Here is a 12,611-nt window from a genome sequence, read left to right as displayed (position 1 = left end):
TCCTCAGTGCAGTGGTCTCCCTGCTCTTGGGGAACGATCAGTCTGACTGGCTGGACCATTTCTGCTCCTGCCCCGTGGAAATCCATCCATCCCATGTCTCCCACCCGCAGGTGCCAGTTTGGGATTTGCTTTCACCTGGACGATAGCGCAGGCTCTGTGTTGTTGACTCCCGGCAGCTGCAGCAGCACACAAAAACATCCCCTGGCTTCATGCTCTGAATCAGAGCAAAGCCACGTGGTCTTGCAATCAGGCACAGGCCTCTGAGTCACTGCCCCAGCTGAAACGCTGCCATCGCAGCACTGCCAGTCCTCCTGGGACGAGCACGGCTGCTTGCGTGCCTCTTGATGGCAAACAACACGCAGCAGCGCGGCTGCGCCCTGTGCTGGAGAGGCCATCGAGGGTCCCTGCTGCCTGTCCCTGTGCTTCAGTGAACCCAAGTGACAAAAAGGAGCAGTGCTGCCTCCCGTGCAGAGCAACAAGCTGCGATTCAAGGCTTGTGTATTCGCAGCACGAGGATATATCTGGGTAAAGGGTGCCTTGTTATCTAAGCCCTGGGCCAGAGCCAGATATCCTGTCGTGGGAGGAGAGTGCTCCAGCTGTGTCAGGGGAAGGGCTTGTCCCTGTTCCTGCTTGCACTGGGAGACCAGCTGGGAGAGAAGCTGCTCTGAAGGTAACTTTCATTTTTCCCTTCCTTTTTTTTAATGAGTCATCTTCTTTCTTGGTTGGCCTTAGGTTGGTGTTGTGCAACGGTGGCAGAGAATGGGGAAGGGCAGATTGTAGTGGGTGCAAGAGAACCTTAGAACTTCATTTCATGAGGCAGGGATTGTAAGCAGAGTTCTTGTCCCAAATAAAGCCGAAACGCTGCCCTGGGAGGCAGGATGAAGCCTCCACGGTGTTTCCTAATGGTGGTGTCATGTGAGGGCTTCACAGTTGTGCCACAGCAGGCTGGTTGCTGGCACGCAGCTCAGTCTGCAGCTGCTGCCATGCAGGACACAGTGATCTCCACGTTACGGCTCCTTGGAGCACACCTGTGAGCAGAGGGGGGGGCAGCAGGTAATTTAGGTCAGGAAGAAGCAGCTGCAGGGAGATTCATCGCCTGTCCTTGGAGGCTGCTGTGAGAGGAGCCCTCAGACTGAGGAGGAGGGTGGGCTGCTCTGTGTGGCTGCCTCGGGAGCAGGGGGACACCCAACAAGGTGAGCACATCCCAGCCTGGCTCTGGGTGCAACATTTCTCAGTGGTGGCCCGGTGTTGAGCGTTCCCAGCACTGGAGAAGCCGCCTCTGCCTCCTGGCAGCTTGTGCAGTCTGCCCAGGGCCCTGTGGTGTGATGAGCTTATTGCTCTCCTCACAGCGCCCAGGGACATGGAGAGGATGCAGCAGATCCTCCTCACAGCGCCCAGGGACATGGAGAGGATGCAGCAGGTCGTGGGGAGGGCCAGGGCGGCCTTCAGCTCGGGACGGTGCCGCTCGCTGGAGTTCAGGCTGCAGCAGCTGAAGAACCTGGAGCGGATGGTGCGGGAGAAGGAGAAGGAGATCCTGGCGGCCCTGCAGTCGGATCTGCACAAGGTCTGTGCGCAGGGGCGGTTGGCAGCTGGGGGAAAAGCAGCAACCCATGGGGCTGCCTTTGCCCTGCCGGGTTTCTCCTGATGTCCCACATGGTCCTGGATGAGCTTGGTGGTCTCTCCTGGCTGCTATTGTGGGTCCAGGAGATGGTTCCCCATTGTCAGCACCCTCAGTGAGCTGCCTGTCATTGCAGTGTGGGCACAACGCGTACAGCCACGAGATCCTGGGCGTGCTGGTGGAGCTGGCCCTGGTCATGGAGAAGCTGCCATCCTGGGCAGCCCCTCAGCCGGTGAAGAAGAACCTGCTGACGATGCGGGATGAGGCGTACATCTACCCCGAGCCACTGGGGGTGGTGCTGGTGGTTGGGGCCTGGAATTACCCCTTCGCCCTGATTGTGCAGCCGCTGATCGGGGCCATCGCAGCAGGTGGGGACCCACGTGTGGCCCAGGTCCCCTGTGGGGTCTGTGTGGGGGGCTGTGGGAGGTGAGAGGAGCACGAGGGTTGAGTGGCCGCACTGGGTTTGTGTCCTAGGCAATGCGGTGGTGGTGAAGCCGTCAGAGGTCAGTGAGCACACGTCCCAGCTGATTGCTGATATCCTCCCTCAGTACCTGGACCAGGTGAGTGTGGCTCTGTGCCTGATGTTGGGACTGTCCTGAGGAAACACCTGCCTTGCTTTCAAAGGGCCCAGCGTGTTAAAGGTGAATCATTTGCCTGCTATCTCCTAAAGGGCATTAAGTGAGAGATATGGGAAGGGTTGAATTACTCCTAGAGTACAGAGACGCACTGATATGTTCTTCCTGCTTTCATGTAGCCTATTGGGCCTACATAGTGTCCCTGTCTTTTTGATGTTCATCACAGCATAAAGGCTTGTGCAGGTATTTCTCACTGCAATACCTGCTGTATGGGGTGCTGGTCTGTAGGTAAGCACAATTTTGTGCCAGATGCTGGCTGTGCCTGGCTCTTCCTGAGCCAGTTTGGGGCTGGCTTGCTTGGTGGCTGTCAAACTTCACTTTTCACATCCTGCCGTGCTTACAGCATGGGGCTTTGTTTCTTCTCCACTTGTCTGACATCAGTTGCGCTGTTCCAGTGAGGCTGTTCCACCTACAGCACAGGTTTGCTGTGCAGTTTAATCTCAGGAGCTAACGCGTTCTCTAGGTGGGGAAGGAGAGCTGAGGAAGAGGAGAGCCTGGTGGTCACCTGTGTAGGCTTCAAAGCGTGGAATCAGCTCCACAGCCTGACTCAGCCCTGGCCTCCAACTCTGTTTCTTCCTAATTTGCATGGGGCAGTGCGATCAGTGGAGTTTCATGTCATGGGCAGTGTAGCTCACAAGCAGGTCTGCCTCATGGAGAGCTGCTCTCTGGATGTACTTGCTTTGAGACAGGGTCGGTGTGAGTGTCTCTTGTCCCTGCAGGAGCTGTACCCGGTGGTCACAGGAGGAGTGCCTGAGACAACGGAGCTGCTGAAGCAGAGATTCGACCACATCCTGTACACCGGGAACACTGCCGTGGGCAAAATCGTGATGGCAGCGGCTGCCAAGCACCTGACGCCCGTCACCCTGGAGCTGGGTGGGAAGAGCCCCTGCTACATCGACAAGGACTGCGACCTGGCCGTCGCCTGCAGGTCGGGCTGTCACGGGACTGGGGAAGGGGCAGGAGGACGTGTCTGGGCTTCTGTGGGCTCATAGGTGACGGTGGGGTGGCAGTGGGGACTGGAGGGGGCTGAGTGTCCCTGTTGCTGCAGGCGGATAACGTGGGGGAAGTACATGAACTGTGGGCAAACCTGCATTGCCCCGGACTACATCCTGTGCGAGCCGTCCATCCAGAGCCAGGTGGTGGAGAACATTAAGGCGACTCTGCAGGTGAGTGCGGAGGCTCTCGTGCTGTGGCCGCTGTCACCTCGGAGGTGTCAGTTTGTGACACGGAGGCCCCGGAGCCGTGGCCGTGCTGCAGGTGAGTGAAGGGCTTTGGTTCTGCTCTGCCCTTTGCCAGGAGTTCTATGGGGAAGATGTGAAGAAGTCTCCGGATTACGAGAGGATCGTCAACAAGCGCCACTTCAGGAGGATCGTGAGCCTGCTGGAAGGCCAGAAGATCGCGCACGGGGGAGAGACGGATGAGGCCTCCTGCTTCATAGGTAGCTGTGGCGCGTGGTGGGCAGAGGCCCTGTGGCGGGCCCCATGTGCTGTGCTGCTGACCTCATGCCCTGTGTGCCCTCCCGCTTGCCTCAGCACCCACCATCCTGACGGACGTTTCTGCGGAGTCCAAGGTGATGGAGGAGGAGATCTTTGGGCCGGTGCTTCCGATTGTGTCAGTGAAGGGCGTGGACGAAGCCATTGAGTTCATCAACAGTCGGGAGAAGCCCCTTGCCCTCTATGTCTTCTCCAACGACAAGAAGGTGGGTCAGGGCTCTGTGTGGCTCCATGCTGGGTGCAGCCGTCCCAGGCCCAGCTCGGTGCTGGGCCCTGTTGGCTGCTGTTTGTGGGTGGATTGCAGCTTTTGTGTCCTGTGGGTCAGACACATCCCCAAAGTTGCCAGAGCCCCCCAGGCACATGCTCGAAGGGCCCTGGTCTTGTTCCTTTCCCCATATCTCGGCTGGGTGCTGCTTCCTCATAAGTCCCCTGGCCCCATTTAGGATCAGGTGATGGTTCAGGAATTCAGGTCAGGGATCGGCACTGGCACAACACCACCACACAGCATGTGGGAGGGCTGAGCTGTGCCCAGGCTCAGGTGTCTGCACCATAGCCTTCCCTCTCTGTTTTGTTAGTACAACTGTTGCTGATCTGATGCTTAGGTAATGTAAAACTGAGTCAACGACACGTAGGGTTCCCTGATTGTACATCTTGTACCCTGGGTGTATCCTTTTGTTAAGGGCACCCTTAACAAAACCTTTTGGGTCTGGGTGTGTGTTCAGTGTCCGTGTTTGCCTCTGCCTCAGTGAGCTCCTTCCCTTTCCACCAGCCTTGACCCAGGCGATGTTTTGGGCTGCTCCCGCAGCTGCAGAAGGCCACCACACGTGGCCATGTCTTTAGGTGTCATCTGACAGAGATGTCCCACCAAGGCCTGCCCTGAGCCATGTCACCCACAGAGCGTTTCCTGTAGCCACGGGGATGCTGGCCTGCCTTGATTTTCCTCTGTTTTGTGCCATCTCTCATTTTGGTTTAGCTGATCAAAAGGGTGATATCGGAGACCTCTAGCGGCGGTATGACTGCCAACGACGTCCTCATGCACTCCACGGTCCTGGATCTGCCTTTTGGTGGTGTGGGTGAGCCCCCGTTACCCATACTTGATTTTTGTGCCCCAGCAGCAGCGTCTGATCCTGGTTCTGTCATCCCCATTTGTCAATTTAGGATCTTTCGGCTGCATTTCCCCATTAAATATATTTTCAGAGTGGGTACCTTTTGTGAAATGGCTTATTAGCGGTTGGAGTAGCATTGGTGCTGGCCCTGAGAGGAAAACTCTGGCACATCTGTGCAGCTCCAGTTCCCCCATGTAGGATGCAGTTGCCCAGGGATGAGCAGCTGGTTGAACCTCCATGGCTTTGTGGCAGAGACAGCCTGGCTATGGGTAGTGGGCTGAGCTCTTGGCTGTTTCTGACAGCCGGTTGCTGTGTGTCCTCTTTACATTCCTCTGTGTGAAAAAACAGCCCCTGTCCCTGCCCTCCCGCACCCCAGCATTGGTTCAGTGGGAAAAGCAGGACTTGCCCTTGGGAGGAGAGAGCTGGTGCCCTTGTAATTTCAAGGGTGGGTGGACAGAGCCAGCCTGAGCTGCAGCAGCAGTTCAAGACAGCAAGTTGTCCTCGCTTATTTCTGGTGGGTTGTTAGAGCTCCTTGTTGCTTCTAAGCCCTGGGGGAGTACAGCTGCTGTTCTCAAGTGTGAGAAGCACAGTGAGCAAGCTTTCCCTGTGTCCTTGGGGCTGCAACACAGCAGTTAAGAAATGCAGCTGTCATAATGAGTGAGAGGCTTGGCCTGCCAAGCCTGTGGTGTGACTTGGCCGGGTTGTGTGTCCCAGGGAACAGCGGGATGGGCGCCTACCACGGCAAGCACAGCTTTGAGACCTTCTCCCACCACCGCGCCTGCTTGATCAAGGACCTGAAGATGGAGGGCATGAACAAACTCCGGTACCCACCTGGCAGCCAGAAGAAGCTGGATTGGGCCAAGTTCTTCATTTTGAAGCGGTTTGACAAGGTCTGCTTGGGACTGATCTTCTTGGCCCTGCTGGGGGTTGTGGCAGCCGTGATGATAAAGGTGAGCTTTGGCTCTTTGCTCTCTACCTGAGTGTGTTCCCAGCTGCATTCCCTGAGCCTCACCACGTCCCATCCTCCATCCACCATTGCCTCAGATCTCCCTGATGGCCCCCCAGGGCTCTGTTCCTTCTCTGTGAGACTCAGCCACGTTTCTGTGCCCCTTTAGGTGATGTTCCCGTGACGAAGGGTGCTCTATACTCAGCTGCACATTGGGCTTGTAACTCATCATTCTCATCCTGCATTCCTATTCTTGCTGCAACTTCTTCTCTTCCAAGGCATCTGACCCACTAATGAGGCAGAAGCAAATGAACCCCAGGTAATGCAGAGGTAATCGGTCCGCTGGACTGATGCAGTCTGAAGCCATGGGTCCTGCCTCAGCAGTGCAGGCGGAAGGAGGCAGTGTCTCCGTCCTGCTCTCCAAACAGGAGCCCATGGAAAAGCTCTTGGGCGCGGGGGGATCATGCCACAAGCGCATCAAAGGAAAGCCACGTGTTACTGGGCCCGTTATCTATGTAACGTGTCTCCTGTGATCCCTTTATAAAGCTGTCTCACAGCAGCAAGAAGCCTGACAAAATGAGTGTGACGGATGGGGACCGCAGGAGCGCCAGGGACACGGCACTGTTGGTGTGCAGCATCTGGAGCTGGGCACCAGCAAGGGGGAGCTGCAGTGACCCAGCTCTGAGGAAGAGCCTGAGCAGCTGGTGACCTTGTGCATAATTTCATTTCGTTTTTTTGGTGTACTGGTAGTCTTTTACCTCTGAGACTGTAACTGGAAGCCTGACCCTTGCTGAATAAAACCCTTGCTTTACCATGAAAGCCACGTGGGGCCTGGGACTACGAGGGGCAGGGCAGCAGGTGCCAGGCACAGGACCCAAAGGAGCCAGCCTGAGCCCAGCTGGGTTTATTCTTTATTTGGCATTTTTCAGAGCAGCAGCGTGAGCTGGGCTGTGCAGCTCTGGTCAGCAGGCAGCAGTTGGCAGCGTGGGCAGGGAAAGGGCTACCCGCATGCTCGGTGCGTGTCGGGCAGCCCAGAGCAACATTTTGGGTGTTGGAGCAGCTGTAGGGCCTGGCCCCAAGCAGAATCTGATGAGATGCTGCCAAAGGCTGAACGCATCTGCTCTGATGGGACACGCGGGTGCTGGATCCTTTTGCTGGCTGGTCTGTGCTCTGTGCATCCGTCAGTCAGGAGGGGCCTCCGTCCCCAAAGTCCCTGGAGTCCCAGGTGCAAGTCAGTGTTTGCTGGTCATGAGCTTTATTACGATGCCGAGCGCAAGCACGGTGATGGCTGCAGCCACTGCCAGCCCGCGCCGGACGATTAGCTCCTTGGTGGACATGGTGCTGCCCGGTGGCTCTCCCTGGGGCTCCGGCTGGAAGGTGGCTTCCTCCAGCCTGGTGATGGCCGTGAGCACCACGCCGTTCTGGGCTTCCACCCCCGCTGCAACAAGAAGGGGATGGGGTCAGCGAGGGCTTCTGGGCTTTGAGGGTTTTGCCTGAGGTCTGACAGCGTTGTATGAGCACCGCAGGCACACGGACAGCCCCAGCCTTCAGCCGTACCTACGCAGCCCCGCACTGCAGCGGCTGGGAGGTGAGCGTGGGGCGGTGGGGTTGGTCCTGTACCGGAGGGCAGCGCCTTGCTGGGGGGTTCGGGGCCTGAGTGTGGCTCCTCTGGTGGCAGCGGGGTCACTCCTGCACGGTGCTGAGCCTAAGGGAACAGCCAAGTGCAGGGAAGTGGCCGTGGTCCTAGATGCAGAACCCTGGGTTTTGTTATCCCAGCCCGCTGCGATCACAGCAAGGCTGGCAGGGACCATCCGGCGGGGTGGGCATGCTGCTGTGGTGTGCGGTTACCTCCTCGGCAGCCTTCCTCCAGTCCATGCGGGAGATGTAGACGATGAAGCAGGTGCAGAGCATGGAGACGCAGACCAGCATGCTGAGCCACAGCCCTGCCAAGGGCACACCGGTGTCAGCTAGGCACCACCGCCGGGCAAACCCGACGGGAACATCACTGAGGTCAGCAGGGGCATTGGGATAGGGCTGTCCAGCAGAAATGCTTTTCCCCAGTGTGATTTAGGGCTCCCAGCAGTTACAGGGACCATCCCAGTCCACCCCAGTGTGCCCTGCAGAGCCAGGCAGGGGTCATATCATAGCAAGCCGTTGGTGGTGCAGGGGGAGCCACATCCATCCAAGAGGAGAGGAGAGGATTTTGGGGGTGCAGAGCTTCCCACCCCAGGGGTTTGTACCTATGACACCGATCCTGGCCACGAAGAGCAGCACGACTGCCAGGGGCAGGCCCACGCCGTAGTAGCTCACGGCGTTGAGGATGGCGCCGAATTTCTGCTTGCCTATGCCTCTGAGCACCCCACTGCAGGCACCCTGTGAAAAGAGGGAGTGGGGCTGGGGCCTTGTGGTGCACTTGGCGCTGAATTTGGGGCTGTGCTGCTGCCTCAGCATGCTGGACAGACCCTGAGGACAAGGTTTCCCCTGCCTCTGATGGTTATTTCTGTGTCCCTGCCCTGTCCTGAGGGCTGGCATCTTTACATGAGCTTGGGGTTTTCTGATGGGTACTCCCAGGTAGTTGATTCCCAACTCCGAGGTCCCCTAGTGACAATAGCAGTGTCCCCGGGGACTTACACACATGGCTTCAAACAAATGGAAGACGACGTAGACAGGCAGGACCCAGGCCACCAAGTCAACGATCTCCCTGGGGACAGAGAAGAGCCAGCGGTCGCTTTTAGGAACAAACATCCGTGCGCCAGGGCCAGGAGCTGGGGACACTCACTTGTCGCTGGTAAAGATATATCCCAGCACGTCCTTTGTGGCAGCTAAAATAGCCCCCATGGCTACGCAAAAGAACCCTGGAAAACAGAACCAAGAGCTGGGAGCATCCTGACAGCGACGGGGAGCACGGAGCAGGTGAAGGGAAAGATCAGGGGACGACACCACCACCAGCCCTGACCTGTGCAGAGCAGGCTGGTGGACGAGGCCCTCTTGGACGTCTCGACGTCGCCGGCACCCAGCGCGTTCCCCACCTGCACGCTGGCAGCTGTGCCGAGCCCCAGGGGGATCTGCAACCACAGGGTTTTGGCCAGGTAATGGGGCTAACGCAGCGACAGCAGCAGCAGCAAGGGGGGACGGAGAGCAGGGTTTAATTTAGGATGTCTCCGTGGGAGGGGGAGGCAGGAGCAAGTAGAGAGTATGGAGGGGGGAGATGTGGAGAGCGGAGTTGGCCGGAGCTGATTTTGGCTGTGAGTCCATGCTGGGATTGCCCTTAGGGAGCCTGGTCTGGACTAAAACCCCCAGCCCTTACCATGAAGGCGACGACGGACACCTCGTAGATGATGGACTGCGCCGAGAGCTCCACCACGCTCAGCAGCCCTGGGGGCAGGAGGGCTCAGCACCAGGTTCAGGCACCCCCAAAAGTGCTGCCTCAGCCCCCGCGCTGCCTGTGGTGCCCCATCGCACCCTGGCAGCCCCCCTCCCCGCTGACCTATCAAGAAACTCCCGATTTCGTAGGTCCACCACTCGATGCACATCATGAGCATGCTGGGGATGGCCAAGGAGGTGAAGCTGTCCCACTCCAGCAGGCACTCGCTGGACCAGCCTGTGGAGCAGAGAGGAGACACGACACCCGATGGAGACCAGAGAGGAGAAGAGTCACCTCCAAGGGTGCCCGAGGCAGCCGGACACACCACTCGCACCAGGACCCATTTGCAGATCCCCAGCACAACACCCATGGGCTTCATGGCACCTCCAGCAACAGAGCAGGCACTCAGGAGCTCTGCTGATGGAGCAGAGCGGTGCAAGGCTCAGCTCAGCCCTCCTGGAGCAGAGCATCTGAGGACAACTTCATGCCTACATCTGTGCTCATCCGACTTTGGGGCTGAACCCTCAACACCTCGGCAGGAGGTTTCCTTCCTCCAGAATTAATGATTACTGCACGGTGCCCTGCCAGCGCTCACATGACGAGCTGCCACCGAAGCGGCGCTGCGTTCCTGGGCTGGGGTTAATGTTTCCCCTCCTGGACTACCAGCAGTCACTCAAAAGAAGTGCTGGAAGATTTAGGAACCATGCACACATAAAGCAGGAACTGGTCAGTGATGCCTTACCTCCCCACGTCTTCACGTGGAGCTTCTTGCCTACAATATACAGGAACAAGAAAATGGTTTGAGAATACTGAGCAACAGTGTTGGCCCAGGCAGAGCCCCTGGAAAGGAAACGAGAGCGGTCGTTGGCATCACACTCACACCTCCCCGGGAGCAGGGTGCTGGAACCTGGCGTCCCACCATGCCCCATGAGCAGAAGCTGCAGCTGGTGGTGCTGATTTCCCCACAAAATCACTTTTTTTTGTGTCCTTTTTACCCCTAGGGGCACTACTCACGAGATTCCCAGGTGGAACACGTAGAGGAAGATGCAGTTGGTGATCACGTTGACGATGTTGCCAACGATCCCGCTCAGCACCAGGGGCCACATGATCATCTGCAAGCAGGAGGGGACAGGGCTGCAGCAGCTGCGGGGACACCCTCGCCAGCCCCAGTCCCTCAGCTTTCACAGCCAGAAGGGGGGAAACTTTTGATGTTGTCTCCAGCTCAGAAAATGAGAGCTTTGAAGGTAAAATCTCAACGTGGGGACGTGGGAAGGGATGTCCGTAAGGCAGAGGGATGCAGTTTTCTGTGTGATGGGGTGATCTCCAGGGTAGAGCTGCTCCGTGGTGCCTTGGACAGATGCTGCCTTGCCATGGGGAGTGGCGTGGATGAAAATCCACATGTGGTTGAGGGGATCCCTGAGCCGGGAGGATCCTCCATGGGCTCGGGGCTGTGGGACCCACCTGGTTCTGCAGGTACCTTGTCTCCAGGTTGTACAGAAAAACTGCCTGGAAAGCAAAGGGGTGCGTGAGCCAGGGCTGGTTCTGAGCGTGGGATGGGGTTCAGTGGTGGAAAACGTGTGGCCAGCACCCAGGACTTACCGGGAGAGCGGGGACAAACGCCATCACGTAGAGCTGGGTTAACCTGGGGGGGCATGAGAGCCACAGTCAGCGAGGAACCACGGCCACCATCCCCCCGTCATGCTGGGGAGGGACAAAGCCCTGGAGGCCACCCGACCTGGAGACCTCGGGGTCCTGGTGGAGGAGGAGCAGAAGCTGCTCGATGTTGATGAGGATGGCGCAGCAGGGGAAGCAGCAGAGCAGGAGGATGAGGGTGGCACGCTGCAGGATCACCCCCACGCGCAGCAGGTTCTTGCTGCCGTAGGTCTGCAGGAGAGAGGACGGCAGTGAGTGCTGGGAAGGACTGGGAATTTCCTTGGGAGCTCAGCACTCCCTCTTATGGGGTGGCTGCTGGGGCTCTGCAGTGCCTGGTGATGCCAGAAACCCCGTGTCTTTAGGGCAAGCGGCAGCGTTACCCACCTGTGATATCAAGGTGTCACATGCTGAAGACAAACCGTATCCTACAGAAATGGCAGTAACATTTATAACCTGAAAAAGGGAATAAAAAATGAGAATGGGGAGTATTTAAGGCTTTCTAGTAGGGAAAGAGGGAGAGCAGTTAAAAGGAAAGAGAGAAGTCTGAAGTCTCTTGTGTCCCTACAGGTCACAGGCAGCCCCAGCTCTGTCCCCATATCCCACCCCAGCATCAGTGGGGTCAGGGCTGGTACCCAGCTCCTGGGCAGCCCCGCAGCGTTCTTACCGCGATGGCCAGCGTGACGGAGGCCAGCTCGACCTTGCCCAGGTGGCCGCAGAATATGGAGCTGACGAGGTGTATCAGGAAAATCATCAGCTGGATCAGGATCTGAGCGCGGAGAGAAGAGGCGGAGGTGAGCAGGGGTGGCTCTGCGGGGGACACCTCGGGGCGAGGGGACAGGAGGGCAGCGTATTTAGCAGCCCTCGGGGTCCATCTCATCCAGGAGCTGTTGGAAGCCTCCGCTGGCTGAGTTCCCTGCTCCTTGTTGTGTCGGGCTGTGGTCAGTGCAGCCCCGGTGCTCGCCTCCCGGGGTCCTTACCAGCGGCCCTGCCAGTATCAGCAGCTTCTTTGCGTCCTCCCAGAAGTTGTCCGGTATCAGGCGCTGAAGCCAGCGGCGTTTCTTCCTGCAGCCCCCGGCCGGGAGCTCATGCTGCCCGCTGGCTATGGGCTCGCTGAAGCCGTTCTCCTCCGGGAGGCTCACCCGCTTCATGCTGCCGCTCTGCCAGGGAGTGAAACGACCCCTTCCTCCGCGCTCTGTTAACACCGCCGGGTGCCGCGGCTCCTCCAGGGTGAGCAATGTGTAACCCAGGGCGTGAACTTCAGCCAGGCGAGCTGGCTGCGTGTGCCCTGAGGCTGGCAGCGATGGGGAGCAGGGGAAGGGGCAAGGCACGGGGCTGTGAGCAGCACGGAGCCTGCGTCCCACTGCGAGCAGTGCGGAGGAGCCCAGGCGTGCAGTGCAAGGTGCTCGCTGCCCGCCCCAAGCTGGTGTGGGGACACAGACTTCCCAAATCGCCCCCGTGAGCACTCATACCCTGCTCCTGCTCTGCTGTGGCTCCGCTGGCTGGTGAGCAAGGCGGTCGTCCTCCTCTTCCAGCGGAGATGGAGGGTTCATGGGTCCGTCCGCTGTCAGGTCCTGACTCCGAGTGCTTCACCAGCAGTTGCTGGGCCCCTCTCATCCCAGCGGAGGTGGCCAAGACAAGCCGGCCCCATTGGCTCCAGCTGTCGGCCTCGCACAGCACGGCAGCGTCAGATTTCACCGTCACCACTCCGCCAGGCCAAATATAGCATCCTGCCTCGGCCTGGCGCAGGGAGCTGGGGGGGCTCAGAAGCTGTCACTGTGTGTGCAGACCCTCTCTGG

At 58.5% G+C, this 12,611-nt stretch overlaps 2 protein-coding genes across 4 annotated transcripts; one reads left to right on the top strand and one right to left on the bottom strand.

The window, feature by feature from the left end:
* The first annotated feature begins 299 nt into the window (after positions 1-299).
* On the top strand, positions 300-6,617 carry LOC113839578 (aldehyde dehydrogenase family 3 member A2). 3 transcript variants are annotated; one of them, XR_003501417.3, is made up of 12 exons: positions 300-670; positions 1,350-1,564; positions 1,755-1,986; positions 2,093-2,178; positions 2,973-3,181; positions 3,302-3,419; positions 3,550-3,691; positions 3,786-3,952; positions 4,720-4,819; positions 5,567-5,802; positions 5,968-6,117; positions 6,345-6,617. XR_003501417.3 is itself a non-coding variant. In XM_027472685.3 (11 exons), exons 2-11 carry the CDS (start codon positions 1,361-1,363, stop codon positions 5,980-5,982), a joined length of 1,509 nt encoding a protein of 502 aa, XP_027328486.3. In that variant the 5' UTR covers positions 300-670; positions 1,350-1,360; the 3' UTR covers positions 5,983-6,617. The 3 variants fall into 3 exon arrangements, 2 of the variants coding, with proteins under 2 accessions (XP_027328486.3, XP_027328487.3); XM_027472685.3 differs by having other exon boundaries at positions 5,968-6,617; XM_027472686.3 differs by lacking the exon at positions 300-670 and adding an exon at positions 729-1,193 and having other exon boundaries at positions 5,968-6,617.
* Positions 6,618-6,697: 80 nt separating this feature from the next.
* LOC101793413 (multidrug and toxin extrusion protein 1) lies at positions 6,698-12,457 on the bottom strand. Its single transcript, XM_027472679.3, has 18 exons — positions 12,285-12,457; positions 11,793-11,972; positions 11,480-11,581; positions 11,200-11,268; positions 10,898-11,046; positions 10,762-10,804; positions 10,624-10,668; positions 10,177-10,274; positions 9,905-10,002; positions 9,286-9,399; positions 9,106-9,173; positions 8,755-8,863; positions 8,578-8,653; positions 8,430-8,499; positions 8,039-8,171; positions 7,647-7,741; positions 7,356-7,503; positions 6,698-7,236 (listed from the first exon to the last, which is right to left on the bottom strand). Exons 1-18 carry the CDS (start codon positions 12,363-12,365, stop codon positions 7,031-7,033), a joined length of 1,884 nt encoding a protein of 627 aa, XP_027328480.3. The 5' UTR covers positions 12,366-12,457; the 3' UTR covers positions 6,698-7,030.
* Between the last annotated feature and the right edge of the window lie 154 nt (positions 12,458-12,611).

The sequence above is a fragment of the Anas platyrhynchos genome, chromosome 20, assembly GCF_047663525.1.
Source record: "Anas platyrhynchos isolate ZD024472 breed Pekin duck chromosome 20, IASCAAS_PekinDuck_T2T, whole genome shotgun sequence".
Lineage (NCBI taxonomy): Eukaryota > Metazoa > Chordata > Aves > Anseriformes > Anatidae > Anas > Anas platyrhynchos.
The sequence above is the reverse complement of the archived record's forward strand: the minus strand, read 5'-3'. Positions and strand labels throughout refer to the sequence as shown.